Raw genomic sequence first — 26,524 nt, forward strand, 5'->3', positions numbered from 1 at the left:
TCCTTTACCAGGCGACTAGTGGAAAGCATGCTGGAAGCTGTAGTTTGAAAGTAATCACTGGGTAGTAGCAAATCTGCTAATACATTTATATTTAATATATGGTCACCATATAAGCTACCATATTTATCGGCGTATAACACACACCCCAAGTTAAATGTCTATCAATGCAGCCTTATCAGTGTCCATCTGCAGCCTTGTCATGCAGCCTTGTCCATCGTTGCACCCTTGTCAGTGTCATTTGCAGCCTTTTCAGTTTTTTTTTTTTTTTTGCAGCTTTTCCTTTTAAAAATGGCACCGCCGAAATACAGAGCCAGATGTCCTGTGTATCTTGGCGGCGCTCGGTAGTTCTTGGCAGCTATCGGCCGTTCTCTGAAGATTTCGTCGGCCAAAAGCTGGCGAGAATGGGCAAAAGCCGCCAAGAAGAGCCGAAAGCTGCCGAGAAGAGCGGAAGGCGGCCGAAAGCCGCCCAGAGGCTCACAACGGCGGGGGAATCGGCGTATAACACGCACCCGCGATTTCTCATTTTAAAGGGGAAAAAAAGTGCACGTTATACGCCGATAAATATGTTACTTCCTGTTCTAGCACAAGTTTATCTTTAAAGCTTAATTTCATGTCTTTTGTGAACTTTAAATAGTTTGTTTGGACCAAGCTGTCCATCAGCTCTGTATAAACTGTATGCAGCCTCAGATGCAGTATGCAGCACTAAGTTTCAGGAGGGGCACGGAGAATTCGCAGTGCATTGCTCAGCTTTGCATAGGAAGCCCTGTATTCTCTGAATGAATACAAAGCTTTTGCCGATTGACTGAGGTGGAGATCGTGACAACATCCATCAGCCTCTACCAATCACAGGAAGCTTTGTATTCATTCAGAAATGACAAGACTTCTTGTGAATAGCTGAGCAGCATTCAGGCTCACTTGATTTTGTTCCAGGGGTGAGATGGGAAGGCCCCTGTCTCTCTGCCAGAACACAGCACTTTTTTACTGTATGTGGCTGAGGATACATACAGTTCATACAGCACTGACAGACAAGCTTGGTCCAAACAAACTGTTTAAAAAAGGTCACTAAAACATGTCGTTCAGCTTTAAACCAAGCAATCAATACCCAGCCTGTATGGTGTGGAACCACCTTACAGCTGCAAGAAAGATTGGAATAGATGGGACCTTACCTGTAGAAAGAAGAGATGCTGTGTAATCTCCTGTACAAGTTCTTCCTCTACATTTTCAGGGTAAAATTTGGCTAAAAAGTGGAACGTCACAGGCTCGTCTTTTGGGACATCATGATCCAGAACCTGTAGGGAATGAATTTGATATGTAAAGTAAAGCCCCTAAAATGTGGACAAAAACATAGCTTTGCAGTAGTCGGTTACCTTTTTATCCATTTTAAGCCACGCTATGGTGTCTTTAATAGTATACTGAAGACCAAAAAACCAAGTTTCGCGAAGGCCTAAAGTTCGACATACCAAATCAAATAGATCTTTTCCTTTCCACTTCACCTAAAAGAGAAAAACAAAAAACATACATGGAAAAGTCCTATTATGTAATTAGATCATTTAAAGCAGGCCTTGCAGTAAATGCAAGGTCCACTTAAAATTGACTTTTAATCATTTATTGTAAATTTTCTCATCCACCCTCCTCTCATATACACAACTGATAAGAATTTCATGTTTTGTGAATTGTAGACTTCTCTTCCCTCCAAGACAATGGCGATGTACCTTCAGCCACAGGCAGTCTCCTGGAAGTCACATTTTTGGAAGCTGAAGGCTGGCATGTGCCAAAGATTTTGTACCTACGGTATATAGATATTAGCTGCAGTATACAGTTGCAAATTATCAAAATACTTTAGCATTTACCAATCTGCAGCCTCCTTGGGATGTGTGGCATAAATGTCTCAGGAAGATGTTAGTACACAGACTTACCTTACCTCCAGGGGGTGACATCACACATCCCAAGGAGGCTGTAGGCAGGAAATGGCGAGAATCTCAAATCTCAACATTCTCTAGGATCTGACTGGAAAAGAAAATTACGCCACTCTCGTCTAAGTGCTACAGACAAGTATATTTACTAACTCCCCCCCCCCCACCCTTTTGATGAGGACGGGGCCCCAATATATCTTAGGCAGAACTTGCATTTTATTGTAAAGTCTGTTTTAAAACATACTGTAGAATTCACACAAAAAAAAAAAAATACAAAACAATACACAACATTTTCGAAAAGAAAGCGGATGGCAAATTTTAAGGCGATTTTTAAAGCGGAGTTCCGCCTTTTTTTTTTTCAAAGGCAACTATTTTCATGTTATTACTCTCATGTTGTAAATCGCTATTTTTTAGTAAAACTGCCGCTAATTTTTAATTTAAATAAAACTAACCTTTGTTTTTTCTGTGTTTTGGGCTTCCATCTTGCTTGTGGGCATGTGAAGCCAACTAGGATACTTTTCTGAGATAAGGTGCTGCTGGCTATCCAGCATGAACCTCCCAATCTTGCGCATTAAACACACCTCGCGGTGCAGGAAACGTTTCTGGCTGCCATCACAATGGGTGGGGTTGTGTCATTTACGTTTTTGCTGAGAGGCAGCGATGCCCACCGACTCCTGGGAATCAGGACACATCTCCCAGGAGCCAGTGCAACGTAGGAAATTACGTACATCGCTGCGGAGGGGAGAAATAGGAAGAGAGAAAGAAAGCCTTGGAAACAAGGTAAGCTAGGATAGAGGAAAAAAAAAACGAATTGCCCAATGCAGTCATTATGCACTGTTCAGAAGCTAATCATGAGAAGATTAAAAAGTGGGTAGAACTCAACTTTAAGCGTCATTCTAAAACAGCATGTAAAGGTAGCCTGCAATTTAAAGTTCTTTTCAGAATAGAGAAAGGCATACTTTCAAGCACATCCTTTACTGCATGCAAGGTAAACTGCATCATAACTGCAGTATGCATTCAGTGCACCACAAATCTGATGTTACAGTGCTAGTGAGAGATCCTAGGCTGCTTTATGGACAAAAGTAAAATCTAGCAAAGCTCAGGAAGCAATTTGGTATTTCAGCTGCAGACCTGTGCTGCATTTTATTAAACTATAATCAAGCAAGCAACTTACATAAACCTTAAAAAAAAAAAAAAAAAAAAAAGTATACCCATAACCACTATAGTCAGTTTAGAACCAACTAAAAACCAAAAAAAAAAAAAAAAAAAAAAAAAAAAAAAAAACACAGCATTATAAGTTTGCCCATAATGAAACCTCATACGATAGAGTGAGTGTGTCAATAAATGAGATTCTATGGTAACAAAAACAATAATACAAAATTGTAAATGTAGAAGGGCAGAGTCCAGTATGCTGTAAGGCCTTCGCTCAAATAGGCAAACTTAAATGTAGGATGTGGGGCGTGGCCACAGCATTAGGACGCTTGTTGGAGGAGCTCCGTGAACCCGGGGGGGGGGGGGGGGGGGGGGAGACAAGGATCTGCAGGCTCTTATTTTCTCCCTCCCCACCAAAGCTGATCTCGAGCTATTCACCCACAGGTTTGAGAAGGACATTAGGCAGGACATTGAAGCACTCCAGGCCGACCGATATAGCACACATTGGGGGCAGAGTGGAGGACTTGGAGTCACAGTGGGAAGTGGTTACACCTGCCCTGCAAGCACTTAACAAACGCTGCAAGACCCAAGACCATGGAATTAACTCTTTAATAGACCAGATAGACGACTTTGAGAACAGAAGTCGCAGCGTTAACATCCATATTAGAGGCTTGCCAGAAGCTACTGCTGCCAGGGATATAGTTCCTTCCCTGCAAGGTTTTTTCAAACAGAGTCGTGGCCATGAAGCACCTGCTCACATAAAATAGACCGCGCTCATAGAGCCCTCCGTCCATCCTCAGATGACCCAGATAAACCAGGGGACATTTGCAAGATGCACAAATATTCCCTACAGGAAGGCACAATGTTGAGGTTTTAAATTGTCGGTAACCAAAAGACGGCCGCCAGTTCATCTTGCGCAAAAAAGATGAGTTGCCTTAGTTTCTGCAACACTTGGACTTAGCCAACATTGTGTTCTAGACTGAAGGGCTTCAGAGATTCCACTCCCTGCACCCCGCAGGGGACGGAACAGACGCAGGTCTAGGGATAATGCCCCCGGGCTATCTAGCAATCTGCTCAACATTCCCCCCTCAGGAGGCGCTCCTGAAGGACTCATGTGAACTGTCTAACTAGATATTGTTTCCTTTTACAGGGACCCCCACTCCCCTAGGGGTATTGTTTTTAGTTTTTTTGCTTTTTACTGCTGCTGTGGTAATTTGAATTTGCACATCTTTGATGCTGCTGTAATCTTTATGTCATATGGGGGTTTCTGGTGCTTTACCAATTCCTGCACATAGGCCAACTCCTAGGAGTAATGTCCCATATTTGGGCTACTCGCTGACCTCCACTCTATTTCTGGACAGAAGGCCGTGTGGAGATTCCCGGCTAGTTGTGGTTGGATACTTTGGGATGCCCTTACGGCAAAGTTTCCCTTGAATGTATTGTATGTCTTGATGGTTTTCTGTTTTATAGGTTCTAACTTTTGTTTTCTATTTTTTCAGCATTCCTTGATTCATGAATCAGTCACTTGCAGATCTCTCCTCCCTCCTGATAGGGACTTTAGGACACCTCCACGGACTTCCATACATTATGGCTTCCCTGAAAGTGGTATCGCACAATGTCCGTGGCTTAGGATCGCCTAATAAACGCAGTCCTCCCGCCTCCCCATCCACCTTTATAATCAATAGTTTCTCAGCAACTCTCCGCAATCTAAATTGAGCAGGGTTGCTATACATAAACAATGTCCCTTTGTCCTGATGGACCAGCTTACTGACTCTGATGGCAGATACGTTTTACTTAAAGGCACCATCCTAGGTCATAAATTTACCTCTGCAACCGTGCACTAAACACTCAACAGCTCACCTTCCTAGACTCCTTCTAAAGCCTCATACATGGTACAATTGTTGGTCAACCGAGTCTGATTTTTGTTAAAAGGGTGTGTGCCAGGATCCTGTCTTGCATACCAATGGTACACAATTGTTGTATCACAAACACGAACGTAGCAATGTACTAAGAGGAATTTCAGCTCTTGAGCGCCACCCTTTGGGCCCCTTCTGCTAATTTTGTGTTTGGTGAGCATTGATTCAGAGCATGCTGGTTTGTACTTTCGACCACTACCATACGAAAATCTGACATCAAGCCTTGTCCGCTGAAAATTTACTAGCCTGGCATCCAACATTTGGACAACATTTGTCTAAAGGAACGCACCAATGGTAAGATTTTAGGACAATCACCTGCAAACAATAATACTGTGTGTATGAGGCTTTAGAATCCCTCTCCACTTTCACAGAGGACCAACTGATCTTGGGGGGGGGGGGGGGGGGGGAAGATTTCAATGTCAGCCCAGACCCATGGATGGACACTTCTACAGGGCATTCTACCCACTCTTTTGCTTTCCTCAAACACTTCAGAAAATCCCTGTACTCTCACCATCTTGTCGATTGCTGAAGGGTACTCCACCCCACCGACAAAGATTTTAGCTACTACTCAGCCACTCATACAGTGTACACCCGAATAGATCCATTACTGATGGATAGGGGTGCAACGGATCGTCACCAATCTGTGATCCGAACGGGTCACCCCGCTCTGATCGGCACATGCCGCGATCCGATCCGCGGTCTCGGCCTTAGGAAAGGCCGCGGCTTCGGCCCAACTCCGAAGCGGCTGCCATCTTTCTATACCCAGGCTGTTTACACTGATGGGGGGGGGGGGGGGGGGGGGAGTTCATATCCCAGGGCTTACGATAAAAAAAAAAAAAAAAAAACACACACACACAACACCAACACATACCACACGCATGTGAAGGGGGGATCTCCGAACCCTTATAAAAATATTTTTTTTAAAATCCAGTCTGCAGAACGCAAACAAATGTTGTCTGACCTTGAAGCTGGCAGCAGAACTCCAATCCCTCCGTTTGGAGCTTGCCAATCTGCTCAATACCTGGATACGGGCACACCTTCACTACATCTCTCACAAATTTTACAAGTATGGGAAAGAATGCAGGGGACTGCTAGCTCAGGCCCTAAGGCTCGGTTCACACAGGGGGGGCGACACGACTTGCCGTGCCGCGACCTGCCGCGACCTCAGCGGCGACTTCTGTATAGAAGTCAATGCAAGTCGCCCGAGGTCGCCCAAAAGTAGTACAGGAACCTTTTTTCTAAGTCGGAGCGACTCGAGTCACTCCTCTTAGAACGGTTCCATAGTACAGAATGAGGGCGACTTGTAAGGTCGCGGCGCGGCAAGTCGTGTCGCCCCCTGTGTGAACCGAGCCTAAGGAGACAACAGGCCTTGGGCCATGTGCATAAACTCCATAACACGACAGGCTCTCCAGTAGTTCACTCCTAAGATTGCGGTTGTCTTTCGGAAATACTATGCCCAGCTCTACCAACTCCCTGCTACACTGCCTGGCTCGATGGCAGATCAGAAGCAGGGCTGTATCCAAGTTTATCTGGCAGAAGCTCAGGCCCCCCCAACTCACTAACCAAACAACTTGAGATGCCCATTAGCCAGACAGAGCTGGAAACAGTGGTAAAATCTCCTGAAAGGGAAAGCCCAGGCCCTGATGGATATATGAATGCCTATTATAGTACTTTCCTCTATTGTCTAACTCAATATGTGCCTACTTTAACACCTTAGCTTCAGATACGCTATACCCAAAGAGGGACTACTGGCCCATATTACGGTACTCCCCAAAAGATGGGAAAGACCACACCGCCCCTAGTAACTACATACCAATATCGCTTCTTAACATCGACATAAAAATATTGGTGAAGATTTTAGCGAACTGACTTAAACCCATAATGCTATCTATCATACATCCAGAGCAGAAGGGGTTTATTACTGGAAGGGAAGCTAGGGCCAACTAACCGGGCGATTCAATTGATCCATTGGGCACAAACACAGACTGCCCATCTACCCTGTCTACTGCTTTCTACGGACACTGAAAAGACGTTCCACAGGGTGGACTGGGGTATACTTTCAAGCTGTATTGACCAGACTTGGACTTAGCCCTAACATGCTCTCCTGGATGACCTCGCTCTATAGCTTCCCTGAGGTCCGAGTTAAGGTGAATGGCGTCCCTATCCTGAACGGAACTAGTCAGGATCAAGGGAGCACAAACTCTCTGCTTATGCGGACGATTTCCTGTTCTATGAGAATGACCCTTTGATTTCTCTCCCCAACATCATGGATGAATTGCAAAATTCCGGCTAACTCTCCAATTTCAAAATCAATTATAATAAATCTGAAATTCTATCCTTGACCATCCCATCGAGTTTGCGTACACGGTTGCAGTCCTCTGTCTTCTTCGCTTGGTGCCACACTCACCTGAAATATCTGGGTGTCTATCTTACCCCCCTCTGCTCCCAACTTTATAACAGTAACTACGCCCCGCCTATGTAATAGGTTTAGGCATAACCATATCGGGATTTACATTAATAATGATCTTGTTTAGGTGTTTTTAAATCATGACATAAGGAATAAGACATTTGGCTGTCATATAGTTTATGTGAACATCATATAATAGAGCCTGTTATCAGATATACGGCGTCAGTGATTGGACGCGGACGCCGTTCATCTGGAGTGCACGCATTCCGATTGGCTCCAAAGCCGTCTGTAGTGCACACGCTCTGAATGGCTGCAAAGCCGTGGAACGCATATTTAACACAGGCTTCCGGTAGGTAAGCCACGCCCTCGGAAGAAGTCAGTTTATGATGAAACGTCAGGGACGTGGCCTACTGGATGTGACGCTTGCGCCTCAGGACGATCCTCTCAGCTTGCTGGATATCCAGGAAATCATCCGCCGTTGTACACAGTAGATGTCTGAGCCTTCCAGCAGCCGGAAAGTCTAAAAGGCACAGTGCATTTATATTTTACACTCATGCTCTTAAAGTTACAAGTTTATGGTACGCAAAACTGGATGTGTGGGGGGTTTGATGATGACAATAAAGTAAAAACGGGATTACACTATGTGGATGCCCCTTTGTTTTTTGTACATGTCGGAAACCCTTCCCATGCTTGGCTGACATCTGGTGGAGAGAATCTGAAATAACAGGGAGAAAGTGGAAAAAGTAAAGATCCTTAAATTTAAATCCGTGCATTTTAACTGGGTCTGGTGAGTGTATCCCCATTGGGGGAGCTTCGTTGCCTCACGTGGTGATATTTGGTGGAAGCTACAGACAAAAAGACAGCAAGGATCTTTTCACTTATGGGACTTTATATGTTTGAAATATGGCATTTGTATGTTCATAATGTTTTAATGAACAGAATTAAGCACTGCAGCAATATTTTAGAGTAATTTAGTTTATATACGATCTCTTATTTATTGCCTTTTATTAGTAACTACGCCCCGCTACTTGTCACTATAAAAGCTGACCTACACAGCTGGGACAGAGACCTTCTCATGGATGGGCAGAGTCAGTGTGTTAAAGATGAATGTGTTAACTGTTCTATCTCCAAATGGTACCTCTTTACCCAAGTCTCTCTCGATCCTTAACAGCATGACTTTGAAATCTATCTGGCATGGGGGCAAAGCCCTCGGTTGGCTCTCCTCACACACTAGAGAGACCTAAGAGGCCTAGGCGTCCTAGATATACACAAATATTATGAGGCGAACGCTCTGCAGCAGATATTGGACTGGCACCATGGGGCGTCCACTAAGGTGCGGGTATCTTTAGAAAAGTTTCTGGCTCGCTGAAACTTTTCCCCATGCCTGCCCTGGGCACATAGAAGTTTGTCAGCATTCGTCTCTCCAGCTACTGTTCATGCTTTGCAGCAATGGGATGCTCAAAACAAGTCAGGACAGCTTGCCCCCTAGGTTCCCCCCCCCCCCCCCCCCCCCGACTCCCCTGGGAGGCTTCCCCTGGTTTGGCCCAGAGGAACCCACATCTTTCTTCCGTACTTGGACAGCAAACAGGGAGGTGAGGTAAGTTCTTCCAAACCAGGGATTACTCCTGTTGGAGGAACTTCGAGCTCAATATGGTAGATTCCCCCTGGACGATTGGAGATAGGGAAAGCTTCAACATTTTACACGTGGTTTACCTCAAGCCATACGCTCCCCTACCTCATCCACTCCTTTCGAAAAGCTGTGCATGTCTGCACTCCATATCTGTCCTGTATGAGATGCTATTAGACCTGGGACCCAAGGGGAAACCAATATACATGTCGAGAATGAGAAAGAGACCTGCAATATGAGGTCACTGAGCTGCAACTTTACCACCTGTACAGCCTTAGTCAGTCATTCTAGTACCGTTGACACGAAAATGCAGGCGAATGGGTACAAAGTTATGGCTAGATGGTATAGGGGCCCCCACCAAACCTGCTAAAATATACCCAGCTTCTTTAGATGCTTGCTGCTGACTGCGGGCATAGGGGTTAATTAGTACACATTTGGTGGGATTTCCCCAAATTACAGCCTTACCGGCAGGACATTAGAACCCAAATAAACCTCATCTTGAACATAGACCTCCCTGACTCTCCATTGGGTTTCCTCCATGTCCCCACCATTCCTCTCAGCCTCAACCGAAAGTCGGTATTGCCTCCCCTCCTGACTGCGGCTAGGAGATTGATCCCCATCTACTGGGAGAGAAGCCAAATTCCAAGCCGCTCAGAATGGATTAGTCTTGTGAACGATATTAGGGCTGCTGGATGGTGACATGCAAGGCATGATAAATGGTATGGGATCTTGGCCACTTGGATTCATAGTGCAGATGGAGCCCGCACAAACACACAACCAACGGGTACCGTCTCGGTGGGGAAAGTTTAACTGTCAGAAAGGTTAGACTAGACATTATCCTCTGAGATGATATGATTGCTCATACATTTTAAATAGAGTGCTGCTTTTCTTTTTGTTTTGGTTTTTATGTATTATGTTCTCGTCATATGCCTGCCCTCTGGGCTAGTTTTTCCTGCCCAAATCAGAGGTGTTTGCCAAGTTTGATAGCAGGGCCAGAAACAAACTAACAGTGATATAGTTCATATATTTTAATGAGGACTAAGGCCTCATGTAGACTGCTGCTGCTAAACATATGTTCAGGAGCAGTTGGGCATTTTTTTCAACTGCTTCTGAACTCTCCTCTGTTATCTTATCTATCCATGGATATAGGGTCGTTTACAGGCAGTTGCGTTTAGAGGCTTTTTTTGGAACACAAAAAAAAAAAAAATAAATAAAAAAATAAAAAAAAAGGGGGGGGGGGGGGGTTCAGAAGCTGAGTTTAGAGGCATTTCAAGTGCTAAACACGGTAACTTGTGTTTTGCCACATTTCCTTTACAGCAGTTTTTCATTTTTGGCCATTTAAAAAAAAACGCTTCTAAAAACATGGCATGTAAATGCAGCAAAACAGACGTTTTAAAACGTGGGTTACTATCTATCAAGTTATATCGTTCAGGAGAGGTTGTAAAAACGGCCCGTGTACATAAAGCAGAGGTCTCAAACTGGTGGCCCCCCAGCTGTTGAAAAACTACCCATGAGGCATTGCAAGGCTGACAGTTAAGTGCAAGACTCCCAAAGGCAATGGTATGATGGGACTTTTAGTCTCGCAACAGCTGGAGGGCCACCAGTTTGAGACCCCTGACATAAAGCCTAAGGCTCCATGCACACTGAAGCTCAAAAAAGCTTTTTATGGACGCCAGATTGCTGGCAGAAAACGCTTTTAACAGCGTTTTGTACTAGTGTTTATGGACGATTTAATAAAAAATACACAGAGAACACTCCAAAAATCCCTTAGTGCATTCCAAACTCCCACAATGCATTGAAAAATAGAACGCCGAACGCTAATTAACGTGTGTTTATGAGCGTTTGTCTTTTTTGGCGGTCTTTTTTGTTTTCAAAATACTTGCTTAGGTAAAAGCTCTTTTGGCCCTACTTCTCCTTTGGATCACAGACAAACTTAGTTGTGCACTCCAGAGACACCGAGTGATGTCAGCCGGTACAGTCGGGATCCACCCACATGCCTGGACCGGCAGCTGGCTCAGCCTCTCAGCGCTCCGCAGCAGCTGTTTTTGATCGCTTAGTCCTCGGTGTAGAGCTACAGCTTGGATCAGTGCTGCAGCCATCTAGGTGGAGTATGATTTTTTTATTTTTTTTTCCCCTATTCCACTTCTCTTGAGCATTTTTTTAGCTCCTAAAACACTCATCTCAAAAGCTCCAAAACGCCCAAACAAAAATTCCATTAATTTCAAATGGTACCTGTTCACATATATGAGCATTTTGTCACCTGAAGCTCGAAAAAGTACATAAGCTTCTTTTTGAGCAGATTACAAGCGGTTTTTTTTACCCCATAGATTTCAATAGTAACGCCTGACTTGAGCAGACAAACGCTCGTAAAAACACTCAAATAGCATCTTTCCATCCCTAATTTCCTCTCCTAGTGCTTAAAAGAAAATTATGGGTTTCCTTTTTTTGCTTACATCTATTCTATGTGAGCTGCTGACATCTATAAATCCTTCCAGCCCTCTCAGAAGTGCCCCCATTCTGTTAAAAAAAAAAAAAAAATAATAATAATTTCAAGCTAAATACCTGAGCTCCAGACTTTCATATCGTGCAATACCGACAATGGTCTGGCTCCGGAGTCTGGATCCACCCACTTTGCTGTAATTTTGCATGATTGATGTTGGCTCTCTGCTAGTTCAAGACTTCAGAGTGTAGCTGCCCGCCCCCCCTTCCCTTCTCTCTCTTCCCCCTCATTTCTCCCCCCAGCATGTTCTGATCACAAATCCAGCAAAAGATAAGAACACTTTTGTCAGTGACTAAGGAAGGAGAAGGCACTGATAGTGCTGTGTATGTAAATCTCTACATAGTGCTATCTACTAGAGTGAAAACAATATATTTGTAAAGCAGAATACACATATGGATGCGACAGCACACAGGCATTCCTGGTATAGGAAAATTAATTAAAATCAGAGCCGCCATTGTGAATTAATCCTTTTATTGACGATCTGTATTTTTATAGGATACACATCTACTTGTATTTTCATACTGAAGCCCAGAGCTCCTCAGACATGGACAGAGCTTTGCTCCCCCATAATTGGTGTATTATCTAGTACCCCTATAGCAGTAATGTTCCCTTCATTGTATATAGGGTATTACAGGATCACATGCCGTACAGGGGATGGTGATGACAGGACTGTATATCACGGCATGTGATGGCACTGGGGATGAAGGGATTGTATAAGAGTACAGGGATGGGATCAGTGACAGAGGGATGATTTGTATGTACAATAAAAAGGAGACTCTGGGGACATAATCGGGGTCACTTTAGATGTGGAGGAGTTGTCAGTCTCCTCTCCTATGTACATATCACTGTATGCATTTCATGAAACAGACACAGGGCATAGGTCACTATGCTCCTCACCATGTCTCCTCTTCTGATATAACCCAGTGCCGTGTGTTGAGCAATTACCTGTGTTCATAGAAGTTTTCAGTGACACCCCCCCCCAATTGGCTGGAGGAGACGGTGACATGAACTTTGAATGAATGAGTGAGGGGAGAGGTGGAGGAGGTAATTCAGAGGACAAGGAAAGAACATCAAAGCCCAGGAGATGATAGCTTGCAGATTTTGCCAGAAAAAAAAATATATATAATAATAATAATAATAATAATAATAATAATAATGAGGATTTCACTGTTTGCATCACACCGTCTCTGCTTCAGGGTTTTAGCTGGGCACATACTGCCATGGAAACAGAGGCATGTGAAGAACATGCTCGTTCTAGATAGCAGCCTGGGTGTGCACCTTTTCATCAAACACACCCACATGTCCTCCAGAGGGAGGGAGTGAAGGAAAGGCTGGATTGTGGAGCTGAATCCACCCCCTGGAAACTATATTCAAAAATTATATGCTCAGGTGTGAATGCAGCCTTAACAAAATTTATGGATGTTGACATAATTAAAAGCGATACATAAATTGCTGCTGGCACTTCATAAACCCCAACACAGTAATCCCATCATGGTCCTAATGTGCTGTAACAAATATTACACAATCCCTTGCTGGCCATTAAATGTCCCAAACAACTGCTTTGGGAGCAGTGCAAAACTATTGGATCAAATAAATTATTAATACTGATTTTGCTCACAGCAATTAATATCAGAAATGTTTTGAAGCCAACAATTATCTCCCTTGCCAAGTGTGAACGAAGTCTGCCTTAGAATTTGCACTGCTAAATTCACTGCATCGTAAAGCTGGCCATACGTTTCATATGGCGAGGGCTGAATGAGAGAAACCTATCAAAATTCCCCCATCCACAATAAACTCATTGAGATGCACTATACACTTCAGTGTGTACATTCCAGAATTTGTTATCAAGGTCTCAAATGAGAAATAAATAAAAAAAAAAAAAAAAAAAAAAAAAGGAAGGAAGGAGCCGAGAGTGGAGTTAGAATAGTAACCAGTGAACAAATATTTTCAGAAAGAGGTAAACAATGGCAGATATCTGCCACTGTACCCAAACACTGTAAAGGTTTTTACAATACTATAGAAAACACATCTTCTCTGTCCTTGCAATACGTCAACGGATTCTATATAAACCTTAAAACAAATACATTGCAGCTTAAAGTCCTTATATGTGATGACTGCATTTGTTTTTGTTTTTTTCCAGGTTGCATTTACTTTATCCACTTGACCTCCAGAAGATTTACCCCCTTTATGACCAGGGCATTTTTTGCTAAACGGCACTGTGTTACGTTAACTGACAATTGCGTGGTAGTGCAACGCTACCAATGCGGGAGAGGGAGAGGGAATACACATATATACCCCCACTTTCTGTTATGAAACAAAAGAAAAAAAAAATGAAATTTTATTGGCAAGTTATGTATTCTGCTACATATATAATAAAAATAAAAGTTCCAATAAGCGTATATCGATTTGTTTTTGCAAAAGTTATATCATCTGCAAACTATGGGATATATACTGGAATATTTATTCTTTACTAGTAACGATCAGGGACTTATAGCAAACCTGGGACCTTGTGGCGGATATTCGGACACTGACACTTTTTGTATTAGGGTCACTGGTTGCCAATGATCGGTGCTAAAAATATGCACTGTCTCTGTACTAATGGCACTGGCTGGGAAGAGGTCAAAACATCTCGGGCAGTGGCGAACCTTGGCACCACAGATGTTTTGGAACTTCATTTCCCATGAGGCTCAACTACATTACAAAGTGCATGAGCATCATGAGAAATGTAGTTCAAAAACATCTGGGGTGTCAAGGTTTGCCACCACTGATCTGGGGCAAAGGGTTAAATGCCTAGCCAGTGTTTGTGTACTTTGTGTGGTGCTTTCACTAGGGTAAGTAAAATATTTTAGTCCCTGCTTTGCAGGGAAAGAATCTATTACTTCCCCACTGACAGGAGAGGGCTCTGCTTTGTTTTCAGGCAGTGCAAATTCCTGATGATCGCTGGGCGTCGGTGGTAATCCATTGGCGGGCACCCAGTGATCGACATCTTCTGTGTTTAATCACACTACGGCCGGGTTGCCGGCACCACGCATATCTAGGTTATACAGTCAGCAAGCGGTTATTTTCACCTGGTGATCCTGCTAGTAACACTTCTTGTCCTAGGGTGGCTACCCTCACACACTCTCTCGTGCTGTTCTGGAGGAGGAGCAATGTCACCCCTAGGTTGAAATCCTTATCAGGACAACAAACTTTTCATCCTCTCCTCATTTCCATTATGTTGGGTTGTGGAGATTTGTAGTTTACAGATCACAGCTTGAAAAGAAGAAAGATAACCCTCAAAGTTGCTGAAAATATAAAGCTAATGCAGCCACCTTCCAAGGACTGGTAACTTGCTATATTATATTTTTGTTGTTGGGTTTAGATATACATTAAACACTTGCCGACCAACAACGTACCAGCATTTCGGTGGATTAAAAGCGCGATCTCAGTCAACTTTGCAGCAATGATTGAGAGAAGAAAAAAAAAAAAAAAAAAAAAAAAAAAAAAGGTAGGGCCATCAATTCCCTTTAATGTAAAACTAATCCTAGCAGCCAAGATTACTTTTACAGGTGGTGGAATAGGGTGCCACCCCCCTTCTGCCACCGCCTCTTCCCGGTTTTCCTGTGCGATCGGGGAGCCCAGTAAGGATGCAACTGGGGGCATCCAGTTCCTGTCATACTGTGCGAGGAACAGATGTTGTTCCTCCTACTGTGCGACATCAGAAAGTGGAAGCCACAAGGATTTTGTCACTTCCAGTTTCGGTCTCATGTAAACAAGACATTACAGTCTTGCACAAGCATCTGATCGAACTGATCTTGGTTTGACCAGGTGCTTTGGAGAATAAAGACGACATCTGGAGTTTAATAGACCCCAGATCTCTCAATGAGGACCTGTCATGGCCCAAGCCATCACAGGATGTTTGTCATCCCTTCTGCTTGGGATAAAAGATTTTTTTTTTTTTTTTTTTTTGATAGAATTAACAAAAAAAAAAAAAATTATATATATCTATCTGCAAACTCTTCCTGCTCAGCAGCAACGGCTGGCACCCCATTCTGTCGCCTGTAGAAGTATTCCAGCAGCAGTATGGCCGCTAGGATTACTTTTACCTTGTAGGGAATAGCCTAATGTAAACTATGATACAGGGATCATGGTTGTAGCCTTAACCATGATCCTTAAATAACACAACACAAGGCTGTATATACAGTGCCTTGAAAAAGTATTCATACCCCTTGAAAATTTTCCACATTGTCATGTTACAATAAAAAACGTAAATGTATTTTATTGGGATTTGATGTGATAGACCAACACAAAGTGGCAAATAATTGTGAAGTGGAAGGAAAATAATAAAATGTTTTTTTTTTACAAATAAAATATCTGAAAAGTGTCGCATGCATTGGTATTCAGCCCCCTTTACTCTGATACCCCTAACCACTCTAGTGGAACCAATTGTCTACAGAATTCATCTAATTTGTAAATAGAGTCCACCTGTGTGTAATTTAATATCAGTATAAACACAGCTGTTCTGTGAAGCCCTCAGAGGAACCTTAGTGAACAAACAGCATCATGAAGGCCAAAGAAAACACCAAAAAGGTCAGGGATAAAGTTGTGAAGAAGTTTAAAGTGGTTGTAAACCCTTACAAACCACTTTGACCTATAGGCAAGCCTAGATTAAGGCTTACCTGTAGGTCCAAGAAATATCCCCTAAACCCAAACAGTTTAGGAGATATTTACAAAAAGATGGCATGCGCCATAGACATCGGCATGCCACATGCGCGGGAGTGACATCATCGCTGCTACGACGCTGTGAGTGGCGGGAGCAGCGATACCCGGAAGAAGATGGACGCTGTTCTACAGGGGACAGCGGTGACTTCGCTGGCTCCTGTGTCAGGTAAGTGACACATAATGGCCTACTATGCGATGCATAGTAGCTCATTATGCTTTACCTTTGCAGGGAGACAAAGAGGAAGTAAACCCATCAGGGTATTTAAAGCCGGGTTAGGTTATTAAAAAGTAAATAAATAAAAATCCCAAGCTTTGAACATCTCACGGAGCACTGTTCAATCCATCATCTGAAAATGGAAAGCGTATGGCACAACTGCAAACCTACCAAGATATGGCCATCCACCTAAACTGACAGGCCGGGCAAGGAGAGCATTAATCAGAGAAGCAGCCAAGAGGCACTGAGGAGATCCACAGCTCAGGTGTGAGAATATGTCCACAGGACAACTATTAAAACGTGCACTTCACAAATCTGGCCTTTATGGAAGATTGGCAAGAAGAAAGCCATTGTTGAAAGAAACCCATAAGAAGTCCTGTTTGCGAGAAGCCATGTGAGGGACACAGCAAACTTGTGGAAGAAGGTGTTCTGGTCAGATGAGACCAAAACTGGACTTTTAGGCCTAAAAGCAAAACGCTATGTGTGGTGGAAAACGAACACTGCACATCACCCTGAACACACCATCCCCACTGTGAAATATGGTAGTGGCAGCATCATGTTGTGGGGATGCTTTTCTTCAGTAGGGACAGGGAAGCTGGTCAGAGTATATGGGAAGATGGATGGAGCCAAATACAGGGCAATCTTTGAAAACCTGTTCTTCAACAGACTTGAGACTGGGGCGGAGGTTCACCTTCCAGCAGAACAACAACCCTAAAAGCCAGAGCTGCAATGGAATGGTTTGGATCAAAGTATATTCATGTGTTAGAATGACCTTGTCACAGTCCAGACCTAAATCCAAATGAGAATCTGTGGCAAGAAACGAAAATTGCTGTTCACAGACACTCTCCATCCAATCTGACAGAGGTTGAGCTTGAGCTGCACAATTAATCATCAAGAATTATTATTGTGCTCTTGACTGTTTCACAATTCTTTCTATGCAAAGAATTCTCTCTGCTCTTCTGAAGCCACAGCTGTCAAAAGAACAAAAGAAAAACACAGGGCAGTCTGCCAAGAATCAAAACATTCTATATCAGTTGAACTTAAGTATAAACATTGTTACAATTTGTCAATTTTTGTGCAAGTGAAAAACGTTTAACCACTAAAACCTTTTTCTGACATTTGTTGGTTTCAAGTTAAAAACTTTTTTTTGCTGAAAATTACTTAGAACTCCCAAACACTAATATATATATATATATATATATATATATATATATATATATATATATATATATATATATATATATTTATTTATTAGTAGACACCCTAGAGAATAAAATGGTGGCTGTTGCAATATTTTATGTCACACTGTATTTGCGCAGCGGTCTTTTCTAATGCAATTTTTTGGGGAAAATATGACTAATGAATTTATACAAAAGGGCTAACGTCATGAGAATATCATGATTCTTTTTATTCTAAGCAATAAAATCGTGATTCTCATTTTGGCCAGAATCGTGCAGCTCTAGCTTGAGCTATTTTGCAAAGAAAAATGGGCAAAAAAAAAAATGTCTCTCTAGATGCGCAAAGCTCCCCTCCAGCTGCTGCGGGGACATTTCAGAATGAAAAGTGGGGAAAGGGCAAGTAAATGTCATTTATCAGCATCTTCCCTTTCTGAATGAACTTAGTGAATGATCGGTACCAAAAATTCACTGTGGCCATTCATAACTAAAGCATTGTAAAACTGGGTTTCCTTCTGTATCCACTTGATCTCCGAAGATTCATGCCACCCTCATGACCTGGCCATTTTTAGAGATACAGAACTGCGTTACTTTAGCAATTGCGCGGTCATGCAACGATGTATCCAAATAAAATGTCCTTTTGGGAAGGGATTAACATCGGGGCAATCAAAGGGTTAACTGTGTGCCTAGCCAGTGTTTTTTCTAAACTGGGAGTTTTTTGTTTTGTTTTTACTATGGGAAGACATGGATCCTAGTCCCTGCTTTGCAAAGACAGAGGATCCATGCCTTCCCTCCTGTCAGAATGGCAATCTGCCTTGTTTACATAGGCAGGCCGTCGTTTTCTCTCTGCAGGATGATCAGCAGGTGTCAGCAGACATGGAGCCCACGATTCCTGCTGTGTGCAGTCACAGCGGGAGTGAACATGCATGCCCGCTACGCGAAAGTGCAGGAATATTTATTTAATCTATCTATATTTTACAAACACACACACACACACGTCACCAAGTGGCTATTCTTCAGGTTTGTGAATGAACAGGAAGCTCTGTACAGAGCTACTCCTGTTCATTCATTCTGTGCAGGGCAATTTTCAGAGCTATTGCAGAGAACCACACCGTAGCCATCTTTTGGAGGTGGTTAAGGTAGGCTAAGTAAATATTTTTACAGTAACATTTGTTTTTCTAAATGTTCCTTGCTATTTAGATAGGTCTTGCTAGTTCATTTGTTTTTCTTAGCCCTTGTACAGACGGTCGGAAATTCTGGCGGAAAATGTCTGATCGGACCGTGTTGTCGGATAATCTGACCATGTGTGGGCTCCATTGGACTTTTTCCCGTCGGAATGTCAGATCAACAAAATTTGAGAGCTGGAAATAAAATTTTCATCCAACATGATCCAATCGGACTTTGTCTGATCGTTTGTAGAGAATTCCTATCGGACAAAGTGCCACGCATGCTCAGATCAAAATTACAAGACCAAAGCTATTGGCTACTAGCCTGAACGTAGTCCCATTGTAACTAAATAACGTCATCAGAACGATCAGATTTTCCGACAACTTTGTCCGACCGTGTGTAAGCAACACCAGTATCGGACATAATCCGTCAGGAAATAAAAAAAAATAAAAAAATCAGACGGATTTTGTTGTCGGAATGTCCGACCGTGTGTACAAGCGCTTAGAGGGTGCTGAACCCCAATGATCTTTGATCTCTCATGTTGTCCAGGTAGCTCTCCACCTCTCAAAGGTTGCCTATCCCTGGAATAGAGAGATGAAATTGGCAGGTACTCTTTTATTTGTTATATGCAACTAATCATTGTGTTACTATTGCTTAGAGAAGGGAAAAAAGCTCTTTTGGCATAACTGATCAGCTAAATGCCAACAGACGAATATACATTATAAAACAAAGACCACCACAATGAGCACTAGTAACGCATCATTACCTCACAGTTAAATTCCATCTCGGCATCCATAGTCATGATACGAACAGTGAACGTTTTGGGCTGTTTCCTCTTTAGGGATGAAAAGCTCATTCTTGAAGCAATAGCACCCGCCATATTTAGTAAGAGTTCCTGAGTTTTTATCCAGATGCAACCGTCTTTTTTCAGGTATTTATATTAAAGAAGCCTCTTCTTCCATGCTTTGTATTGATGTGCACATTGTGGCTCAGGCAGGAAAAGGAGTCCTTTGTGGTCATTCCTCTGTAGAAAGCATGGTATTTGCAAGTAGAGTGCCAATTATGGTAACCTGAAAGTACAAGGAAAAGTGAAAAACACATACAAAGAAAAGAACAATTCCGTTTACAGATGTAGTCTGAAATCCCTAGATATGACAAACCACAGCTTGACGCGTGCTTTCTCTCCATAGTTGTAACAGTGACATAGACCTCCAGTGGTAAAACTGTTCTTAGAACCTAAAGCTCCTACTAAATCAAAGGGGTACCAAAGAGGGAATGTCCTGAAGTCCTCGTTCACACTTGTGCATCCTAAAAGTCACACAATTTTGATGTGACTTGAAGCAATGCCTCTGTAAGCTTAAGGTCTATGGACCTCAAGTCGCATTAAAGTCGAAACAAAGTAGTGCAGGGGACTACTTTGAAGTCGCACAGATATGAATGGCACTCATTGGAAATCATGAGGGGTACCACTTGTCATGTGACTTTGCAATCCCAAGTCACACAAGTGTGAAAGGGGCCTGACAGACAGCAAAACTTAACCCCTCCAACATTAGAGGTGCACTGAATGGAATTTTTGGTGCTGAAACTGAAAATGCAGGATGCACTTGGTCAAGACCTAAAAATACTTTTTTTTTTTTTTTTTTTTTTAAACCCCCACACTAGATTATATATTTTTTTATACACAATTGTATTATATTCGATTTTTTAATTAACATCATGAATTTAATCATTAAATACATTTTTATTGAAATGGATATAAAATTTGTCGGCCATTATTGCCACCTTTAGCGCTAGAAAAAAGAAAAACGCTTCTCTTTAAAACTTCTATGTATGTCTTCACACTGATCTGTTACCGTTCAATTGTGGTGTTAAAATTCTTGCTCGGTTTATTTTTATTTTTTATTTTTTTTTCCCCCATAACAAAAAAAATAAATAAATAAAAATGCACCTCCCCTGAAATGAATTGATAACACATCAAGAACACATAAAAAATGCACCTGTGTTACATTTGATGCAGTTTTTGAGTCACGTGACCAATGTGGGGGGGGGGGGGGGAGAACAACACACCACCACACACAACCCACACACCGTGGAGCATAATGCAAACACCACCATTTTCAGCAAGGGCCTGTCTGATTGCACACAATTTGAATGTGTTTAGGTTTGACCTCAGATTATATGGATTTTGGTAAATCTAAAAGGGAAATTGTACAATTCTCTTGTACAATATATGGCTAGCTTTACAAGTTAAAAGCCCCCACAAGGTAAAATGCCAAAAGGCAGCTGCCAACATCAGAGAAAGCTACTAGATGAATCCTTGCTAATAATTACTGGCCAAAGTCACATTGTAGCAGGAGTTTATTTCAGGTACTCCTATAGCGCCATCAATTTACGCAGCACTTTACATATTTATTATACATTCACATCAGTCCCTGCCCTCAATGAGCTTACAATCTAATGTCACCAACTCACATTCATACATAACACAACATGCCAACTAGTGTCATGGTTGGCATTCAAACCAATGACCCCAGTGCTGCCGGTAGAAGCGCTAACCATTTAGCCACTGTTAAATTGAATAAGTGATCTAACATAAATAGTTGCAAAGACACCTATTCACCACAGAAAAATATAAATATATATATATATATATATATATATATATATATATATATATATATATATATATATATATATACATACATATACATATATATACACATATATATATATATATATATATATATATATATATATATATATATATATATACACATACATACACACACACACACACACACACACACACACACACACACACACAATAAAATGAAAAATATGAATTGAGTCGGTGATGCATGAGTGATAAATACCGGTAAATCGCTGCCACTTTAAATAATCAAATGACATTCATGCAAGAACACTTCAAGTGGTTGTAAACCCTTACAACGCACTTTCACCTACAGGTAAGCCTAGATTAGGTGCTGTAAATATCTCCTAAACCTACATGGTAATATCTCCTAAACCTAATCCGTACGAGGATTCCTTCTGCGTATGCACTGATGTATTCGGCGCATGCGCACTTTAGAAGGGTCACAGAGTGCCGTTCTCATTAACCACTTGAGACCCACGCTATAGCCGAATGACGGCTACAGCGCGGATCTCCTTTGCCGGGACTACGTCTATTGACGTCGTCCCGTGCACGAGCGGCCTGCGCGCCCCCTGGGGGGCGCGCTCTGTGATCGGCGAGTCTATGGGGCTCGCCTGATCACCGATCCGAGCAAGGGGGTCGATCCTGACCCCTTACCACGTGATCAGCTGTCAGCCAATGACAGCTGATCATGTGATACAATGGAGCCGGTAATCGGCTATTATTCCTCAGCGCGAGGAGAAAAAAAAAAAAAAAAGAGCCGATCACCGGCGGCCGTGATCGGGACATCAGTCCCGATCCCGGCTAGCCCTGCCAGTGCCCACCTGCCCCCTGCCAGTGCCACATCAATAAAAAAATGTGTCCCCCCTGTCAGTGCCACCCAGCAGTGCCCACAGTGCCACCCAGCAGTGCCCACAGTCTGCCTCAAAGGTGCTGCACCCCAGTGCCACATATCTGTGCCCATCAGTGCCATCTATCAGTGGTACCTATCAGTGCCCCTTAGTGCCACCCATCCGTGCCATCTTATCTGTGCCCATTAGTGCCGCCTTATCTGTGCAGCCTATCAGTGTCCACCAATGCAGCCTACCAGTGCCGCCTCATCAGCGCACTTCAATGAAGGAGAAAAATTACCTGTTTGCAAAATTTTATAACAAACTATTAAACATGATTTATTTTTATTTTTTTTGCATCTTTTTTTGTTTGTTTAGCAAAAAATAAAACTCCCAGCTGTAATTAAATACCACCAAAAGAAAGCTCTATTTGTGGGAAAAAAATGATAAAAATTTCATTTGGGTACAGTGTTGTATGCCCGCACAATTGTCATTCAAAGTGCATCAGCGCTGAAAGCTGAAAATTGGTCTGGGCATGAGGGGGGTTTAAGTGCCCAGTAAGCAAGTGGTTAAAGGACATGCCGTGACTGGCGGCTTCCGCGCACACGTGCGGGAGTGACATCGTGCGACTCCGGCCAGTCACAGAGCCGGAAGTCCGTGACCCCGGAAGATGGACGCTTCCAGCCAGTGAGGAAATCGGTGACTTTGCTGGCTCCTGTGTCAGGTAAGTGACACATAATGGACTACTATGCGATGCATAGTAGTCCATTATGCTTTGCCTTTGCAGGGAAACAAAGAGAAAGTAAACCCATCAGGGTTTACTACCTCTTTAAAACAAAAAAAGTGAACAGCGGTACTCAAGTGAAAAAAAATGCAATTCTAATCACCATCTCAAGGTCATGAATCAAGACATTAATTGTATGATCGCCCTGTGTGACGCAAACCCACATATAGGGCTGAAACAACTAATCGATTACTATTTTCGTAAATCGATTAATCAGGCAGAAAGAAAAAAATAAAAAATAAAAACCCCCACAAAGCAAATAATCGCTACTGTAAATATTACTTTCACTGTTCCACAGTAAAATAATGAACCCCTTACAGTAGTGATTATCTGCTTTTTCTGTACTATAAGGGATACATTTTAGTCTATTTTTAACCCCATTAGGTCACTAAACATCTTAGACCTGGTTCACACCTGTGTTTTTTGCAGAAACACACTACAGTTCGCTTTCCTATGGGACACGTTCACATCCAAGCTTTTTTGGAAAGGGTCAGGGACTTTTTGTTTTGTTTTTTAACGCCAAATGGTGCTTTTTTGGTTCAATATACTTGAATGGAGAAGCTGCAGAAAAGCATGTAATGTGCTTTTGCAGGTTTTTTAATCTGCCCAACAAAAATTGGCAAAAAATAATAAAATAAAAATACGCAAATCGCAGCAAAATCACGTGCGCAAAAGTCAAAACGCACAGCAAAAAAGGCTGCAGAAACAGATCAGAAGCAAACTGCATAGGTGAGTACCGAGCCTTATGCTGGCCACACAGATCAATTTTCAGACGAAAAAAATAAATAAATAAATATAAAAAATAAAAATTTGTGCATTCGCTGAATGAAAGAATGTTTTTTGAAATTTTCCACTTGCTTTTAACATTACATTTTTAAAATGAATGTAATGTCTGAACAAAAACCACATAAACTGTCATGAAAATTCTTTTGACCAAGAAATTTTCTATTATTTCCAAATTTTCCCATCACTGTGGTTGAAAACGAACATCAATTTGACCCCACTAATGATTAGAAAAATCGAGCGAATGTTCTTAACCACCAGCCCCGGAAGAATTTACCCCCTTCCTGACAAGAGCACTTTTTTGCGATTACGGCACTGCATCTCTTTAACTGACAATTGCGCAGTCATGCTTCGTGGCTCCCAAACAAAATTGAGGTCCCCCCCCACAAACAGAGCTTTCTTTTGGTGGCATTTGATCCCCCGATCACCCCTGCGGTTTTTATTTTTTGAGCTATAAACAAGAGAAAAAGCACGCCTTATTTTTTACTATAATAAATATCCCTCAAAAATATATTTAAAAAATGCAATAAGCGATTATTGATTGGTTTGCGCAAAAGTTATAGCGTTTACAAAATAGGGGATAGTTTTATGGCATTTTTTTTTTTTTTTTTTTTTTTTATAAACGGCAGCGATCTTTTTATTGTGACTGCGACATTATGGCGGACACAGCAGACATTTTTGGGACCATTGTCATTTATACAGTGATCAGTGCTATACAAATGCACCGATTCCTGTGTAAGTGACACTGGCAGTGAAGGGGTTAACCACTAGGTGGCAGTGTAGGGTGAAGTGTGTCAGTGTGTCCTAGGGGCATGTTGCTGTGGGGGGAGTGGCTGTGTTTTCACTGATCTCTCCTCCAATCACAGGGAGCAGAGATCAGTGTCACTGTTGCTAGGCAGAACAGGGAGATGCTTGTTTACTTTAGCATCTCCCCATTCTTCCTCTTTTTTTTGAAGGAAGACATTGTTTTTTTTAAATAAAAATTAGATCTAGGTCTGATATTTACCAGATTCATCCTTTAATAGTATATCTCCTCTAATGGTATATACAGTATATATCTCCTCTAATAGTATACCTCTTCCGTCTATGCTTCTCAGAGTGGATTCGATATTTTGCTCTCTAACAATACAGTTGGTTGTTTATATTTACCAGTGTATAGACATATTTAAGAATAAATTTCCTTTTTTAAATATTACCGTATTAATTGGCGTATAACATGCGCCGGCATATAACACGCACCCCAAGTTTAGGAGGGAAATTTGCAGCCTTGCCATAAAAAAATAAAAAAAAAATAAAAAAGGTGTCGCCAAGATACAGAGCGGATGTCCTGTGTATCTCGGCGGCGCTCGGTAGCTCTCCGCGGCTTTCCGAAAGCCGCCAAGAACGTCCGAAAGCCAATCGAGAAGCTCATAAAATCGGCAGGGGATTGGCATAGAACACGCACCCACAATTTTCCCCTGATTTTAATGGGGGGGAAAATGACCAGTTAGGGATCTGGCTGAATGCGCCTTAAGGCGGGTTGGTACTGGTTTACCCGCCTGTCTATAAGCGATGGATATGGTTTGTCTAACCCATCTAGCTATCGTTGTCTTAGATGCTTGTAGACCCTTTCTTTTCCCTGAGAAGGTAATCAATAAATGACTGGATCTCCTAAAGTCTCTCACCCTTTCTAAATAGACTAGGAGACAACGCCTGACATCTAAGAAATGGAATCTTTCCTCTTCCTTATTCTTAGGATTCTGGCAAAAGGACGGGAGAATAATCTCCTGTGTTCTGTGAAATAATGAAGCTACCTTTGGTAAATAAAGAGGATCCTGAGTGAGGATTACCCTATCCTCTAGGATGCGAAAAAACGGCTCTTTTATCGACAGAGCCTGTATATCACCCACCCTTCTGGCCGTAGTGATAGCCAGAAGGAAGGCCAACTTAAAATGATAAGAGTTTAACAGAAACTTGAGCCACCGGCTCAAAAGGCCCCCTTGTTAGGGCATCTAATACCAGGGACAGGTCCCATGGAGGGCAACTGACCGACCTAATTGGGACTACCCTTTCCCTGGCCGACAAAAATCTTTTTATCAGTGGCTCCTGTCCTAGCTTCCTATCAAAAAACACGGACAGGGCTGCCACCTGGACCTTTAGGGTGCTAACTGCCAAACCCTGGTCCACCCCCTCCTGAAGAAAGTCTAGGATGGTAGGTATTAGAGGTCGACCGATATGGGTTTTTCTCTGGCCGATGCCGATGCCGATATTTAGAAATCATGGCGGCCGATTGCCGATATATGATGCCGATTTTTTTGGGCCGATATGTTAGGCCGATTTTATTTTATTTATTTATTTATTTTTAATCCCCCTTGATCTAACACACCTTTCCCACTGTGGCGTTTTAAGGCGCTTTTGGGCTAAAAATAGCGCCTGTAAAGTGCCTGCAAAATGGCTCCCCTGCAGTCTGTGTGAAAGACAGAGCAGCACGTTTGGAGTGGTGTATACCGCTCCTCCACCACTCCTGCCCATTGATATGAATGGGCACCACTGCCGAAGCGCATGCAATGCGATTTGGCAGCAGTGCTTCATGGGCGCATTTAACCTCTTCCTTGGCCGCTAGCTGGGTTATATGTGCCCCACTAGCAGCCAAATAGCACCGCTAAAATGATGGTAAAGAGCCGCTAAAACTTGCGTTTTACCATCAACGCCTGCCCGCTCCAGTG

At 42.5% G+C, this 26,524-nt stretch overlaps 1 protein-coding gene across 3 annotated transcripts in view; it reads right to left on the reverse strand.

Annotated features, from left to right (window-relative positions):
- Positions 1-26,524, reverse strand: part of NF2 (NF2, moesin-ezrin-radixin like (MERLIN) tumor suppressor) — a 171,960-nt gene that overhangs the window by 136,263 nt on the left and 9,173 nt on the right. For all 3 annotated transcript variants that reach the window (XM_077461223.1, XM_077461222.1, XM_077461224.1), the window contains exons 2-4: positions 19,539-19,842; positions 1,368-1,493; positions 1,167-1,289 (exon numbers count right to left, since the gene is read on the reverse strand). In XM_077461223.1, the coding sequence (XP_077317349.1) occupies positions 1,167-1,289; positions 1,368-1,493; positions 19,539-19,652 (363 nt within the window). In that variant the 5' untranslated portion in view covers positions 19,653-19,842. The remainder of the gene's footprint in view (positions 1-1,166; positions 1,290-1,367; positions 1,494-19,538; positions 19,843-26,524) is intronic.

Source organism: Lithobates pipiens, unplaced genomic scaffold (assembly GCF_037356315.1).
Source record: "Lithobates pipiens isolate NorthernLeopardFrog02 unplaced genomic scaffold, aLitPip1_a1.2 Scaffold_3, whole genome shotgun sequence".
In the NCBI taxonomy this organism is placed as follows: domain Eukaryota; kingdom Metazoa; phylum Chordata; class Amphibia; order Anura; family Ranidae; genus Lithobates; species Lithobates pipiens.